General features: G+C 38.0%; 1 protein-coding gene across 1 annotated transcript; it reads right to left on the bottom strand.

Annotated features, from left to right (window-relative positions):
- Positions 1 to 2,376: 2,376 nt before the first annotated feature.
- LOC130463068 (uncharacterized) lies at positions 2,377 to 2,993 on the bottom strand. The gene is made up of 2 exons (XM_056832096.1): positions 2,647 to 2,993; positions 2,377 to 2,536 (listed from the first exon to the last, which is right to left on the bottom strand). The coding sequence occupies exons 1-2, from the start codon at positions 2,991 to 2,993 to the stop codon at positions 2,377 to 2,379; spliced, it is 507 nt and encodes a 168-aa protein (XP_056688074.1).
- Between the last annotated feature and the right edge of the window lie 229 nt (positions 2,994 to 3,222).

Raw genomic sequence — 3,222 nt, 5'->3', positions numbered from 1 at the left:
AAAAAGATCCGCCCAGAAATCATTTTCAGCGCCCACAGCTGGGCGCCGAAATCTTTAGCGCCCCAGCCTGGGCGCTGAATCTCTCTGCTTGCTAAAATTTGTCCAGAAGTGCTCGTCATTTTATCCGCACATACACGGAACAATAACGAACACTTGGGGGGGTACAACACGTATTCAGACATACGTACCACCAAAAAAATACATGTACTTAAAAAATAAAACAAATTTTTGGCTTACGGAAAAGCAGTAGATTAAAATAATAATAAACTTCACTTATTCTACCGTTTCAAATAATATGTTTCCACCTCAGAACATACTTATCGAATTCGGCATTCTAAGAAACCATTTTCTGGCTAAGAACTACGCAAGACCTGATTCCAAATTAAATCTATTTAAGGCGGATACGTAGGCAATCCATGATTCGGTCTAACCAATTTGCAAAAATATTAAAGCCTATAGAAAAACAAGAATAAAAATAGAAGTCCCTTATTGAAATTTAATTACTTGCAACCCAAGTCGAAAGAAAAACTTGAGTCAAAGGAAGAATCCAAATCATCAAGATGACAAAACGAGCACACATCGAAAAATAATAAGGGCACGTACCCTTGCCAGAAGGAGGACTCACACTCCTAGGCACTTAGCCAACACTAAAAAAATCGCTTTGCCTCAATTGAATGGGGGCTAGCGCAAGCGTCCATGACCTCTAAAGTACTCGACTTGACCCTCCCTAAAGCGAACTAACTTACTTAAAGACCTTCTTTTACCACTGGACATAGTCGTTCGCTTAAAGACTTTCTTTCACCACTAGACACAGTCATAATCGCCAACAAGTAGTAAAGGCAGTAAGCTTGCAAAGAAGAGGATTTTTCTACGGCATCACCCCATCGTTCCTTCGAACTCAGTGCACCCGTCCATGGTAATTCAAATGCTTGCGAATCCCCTTTGAAATAAAAATCAGACATTGTCAATAGGACTTGGCACTTAACCAAGGCTCACCCTACTCAGACATATGACACGGGCATCTAAAATCGAAATCTGAAAACATCGTTAATGAGAAGACATAATAGCAACTGGGGGCTAAAAATTGAAAGGAAAGAGCTAGGGAAAGAACTAGGTATACCTTGACCTTTTGTGCAGACATACACCAAGTAAATCTAAGTCGATTTGAAAACGGTTTATATTCTCGCAATTCTGGAAAAGATGGCCCTAAAACCGTAAAGCATATGCCAAACGGGCACAAGTGTATCTTGACGCCTGCACCCTGGCCTCCAGCAAATCCTTAGACAGCATTTCAAAAATCGTAACAGTATTTTGGTTCACTCAAGTAATCATGTGCGAACCCTTCTATAAGTCAACTTACTTAGGACACCTCGGATTGTACACAGTAGATTCGGATTTTAAATAACTTCCAAATAATTTTCAAAGACTTCTTCGAACATAATAAAGTGTCGTTGGTTTAAGCTAAGTATGCATTTATCTCGATGATGCAAGTGAGTCAAAGAGATTTCTAAATAGGATTATGGGTAAAGAAAGGCACCTAGCTTTTGATCAAGGCACACTTCAACATGTGGCTACCTTGACCATGGCAATGTCGCACAATACGACATTTACAAGAGAAGTAGCAAATCACTACTCGAACGTACCTCACACTAAACGAGTCTGGTTCAAACTATTCATGATCCATGTCACCATGAATGCATAAAGACGTATGCAAAGCATTATAGACCAAGCCAATCCCGTAGCTACAATTGGGGGCTTGAGAAAAACACTCTAAAAATGCTCGAAATGACGATTTTATCGCAAATTCTCGACGCTAATGCTATACATATGTCATAGAGGCACAATCCTAAGTTTAATCGTGTAAAACGAACCTTAGAATGGCTACAACCCCTCCCAAATTCTAAGCACTACTTAGAGTATATAAAGTCGCCCGACTAACAAGGGTAACTGAAAATCGCGAGTCATCAAAACTCCGATCAAACTACTGCACATAACGCTCGCCCTACAAGCGCCCGTTACACAGTCTACCTCGTTCCAAAGCAAAAGCGAAAGAGAAAAAATCATGTGTTTTATTGATATAATATAATGAGTTGCAAATGGGTTTGTACATTTAACTTACATTTGTATACAATTGAACCCTTCTAACTTCCGTGTCTTGGGAGGGGGAGGAGTGGCCGAATCAAACACGTATGCTAGGCCAAGGACAAGGACAAGATCAAGGAAGATAAGAACCCAATGATTCCTATTATAAAGTACCCAACTATATTATTAGTTGCATGAAAAAAAGAGTTCTAATAATATTAAAAAATAAATAAAATATATAAAAGTTAGCAGGTTATATAAGATACCCTTCATGGTATGGGGCCAACAAGAATTTTAACTGCACATCCTTTTCCTTTCATTTAAGAAAGCATCTTTTATATAGTCAATAACGCTTAAACGATTCTTCTTCATTGTGGCACAAGAAATTGCATCGCGACACAAAAAGTTAATATGAGACAACTTTAAGGGGCATATGTATTCATGATACAAGTACCTACATATGCAAACATAGGGTCATTAACCATAAGATCAAAGGATAACAAAGATTTTATAAATCGCCATGTAGGTAGAATCAAATGAGATAGCATAGGTAGAATTTCATACATCATATAAACTTGAAGTACTTTAATACTGGCGAAATCCTTCGTGAGAAACTCAGAGATATCACGAGATTTGACAGAAGTCAGTGTGTCCTTTTTGTACGAGAAAATTGAAGCAGGAAGTGATAATGCTGATGAAAATTTAGGCATATTGGACATCATGTAAGATAGTAGTTCACACTCCACCCTAAGGACATCAACTTTACTACCAATGGGGTTATCACTTTTTGATGTATCTTTGTTTTTTGATCCAGATCCCTTTTTAAGGACACAACTACCTTTGGTGCTCCCTTTCTCACTTCCTTTACCATGGTGTGGTTTACCCTTCTTCTTTGGAGGCGGCGTCACCATTTCCTTTAAAACAAAAAAACTCTATGAAAAAAGAAAAAGGAAAGTTGGACGTACTAATGCTTTCAAAAATATAACTAGGAACATTGAGAAATCAGTAACGTAAATGGTTTAGTGGCATTTCTTAGTTTCTAAGACATTTTCGCTCCCAAGTTTGCACTAATGAACCTAAGGACTCATTTTAAACTAATGACATGTTTTATATGCTTTGTTTAAACTTTCTAAGACTCAT

The sequence above is a fragment of the Spinacia oleracea genome, chromosome 6 (assembly GCF_020520425.1).
Source record: "Spinacia oleracea cultivar Varoflay chromosome 6, BTI_SOV_V1, whole genome shotgun sequence".
NCBI classification, from domain to species: Eukaryota; Viridiplantae; Streptophyta; class Magnoliopsida; order Caryophyllales; family Amaranthaceae; genus Spinacia; species Spinacia oleracea.
Note: the sequence above shows the minus strand (reverse complement) of the source record. Positions and strands in the feature narration are given on the sequence as shown.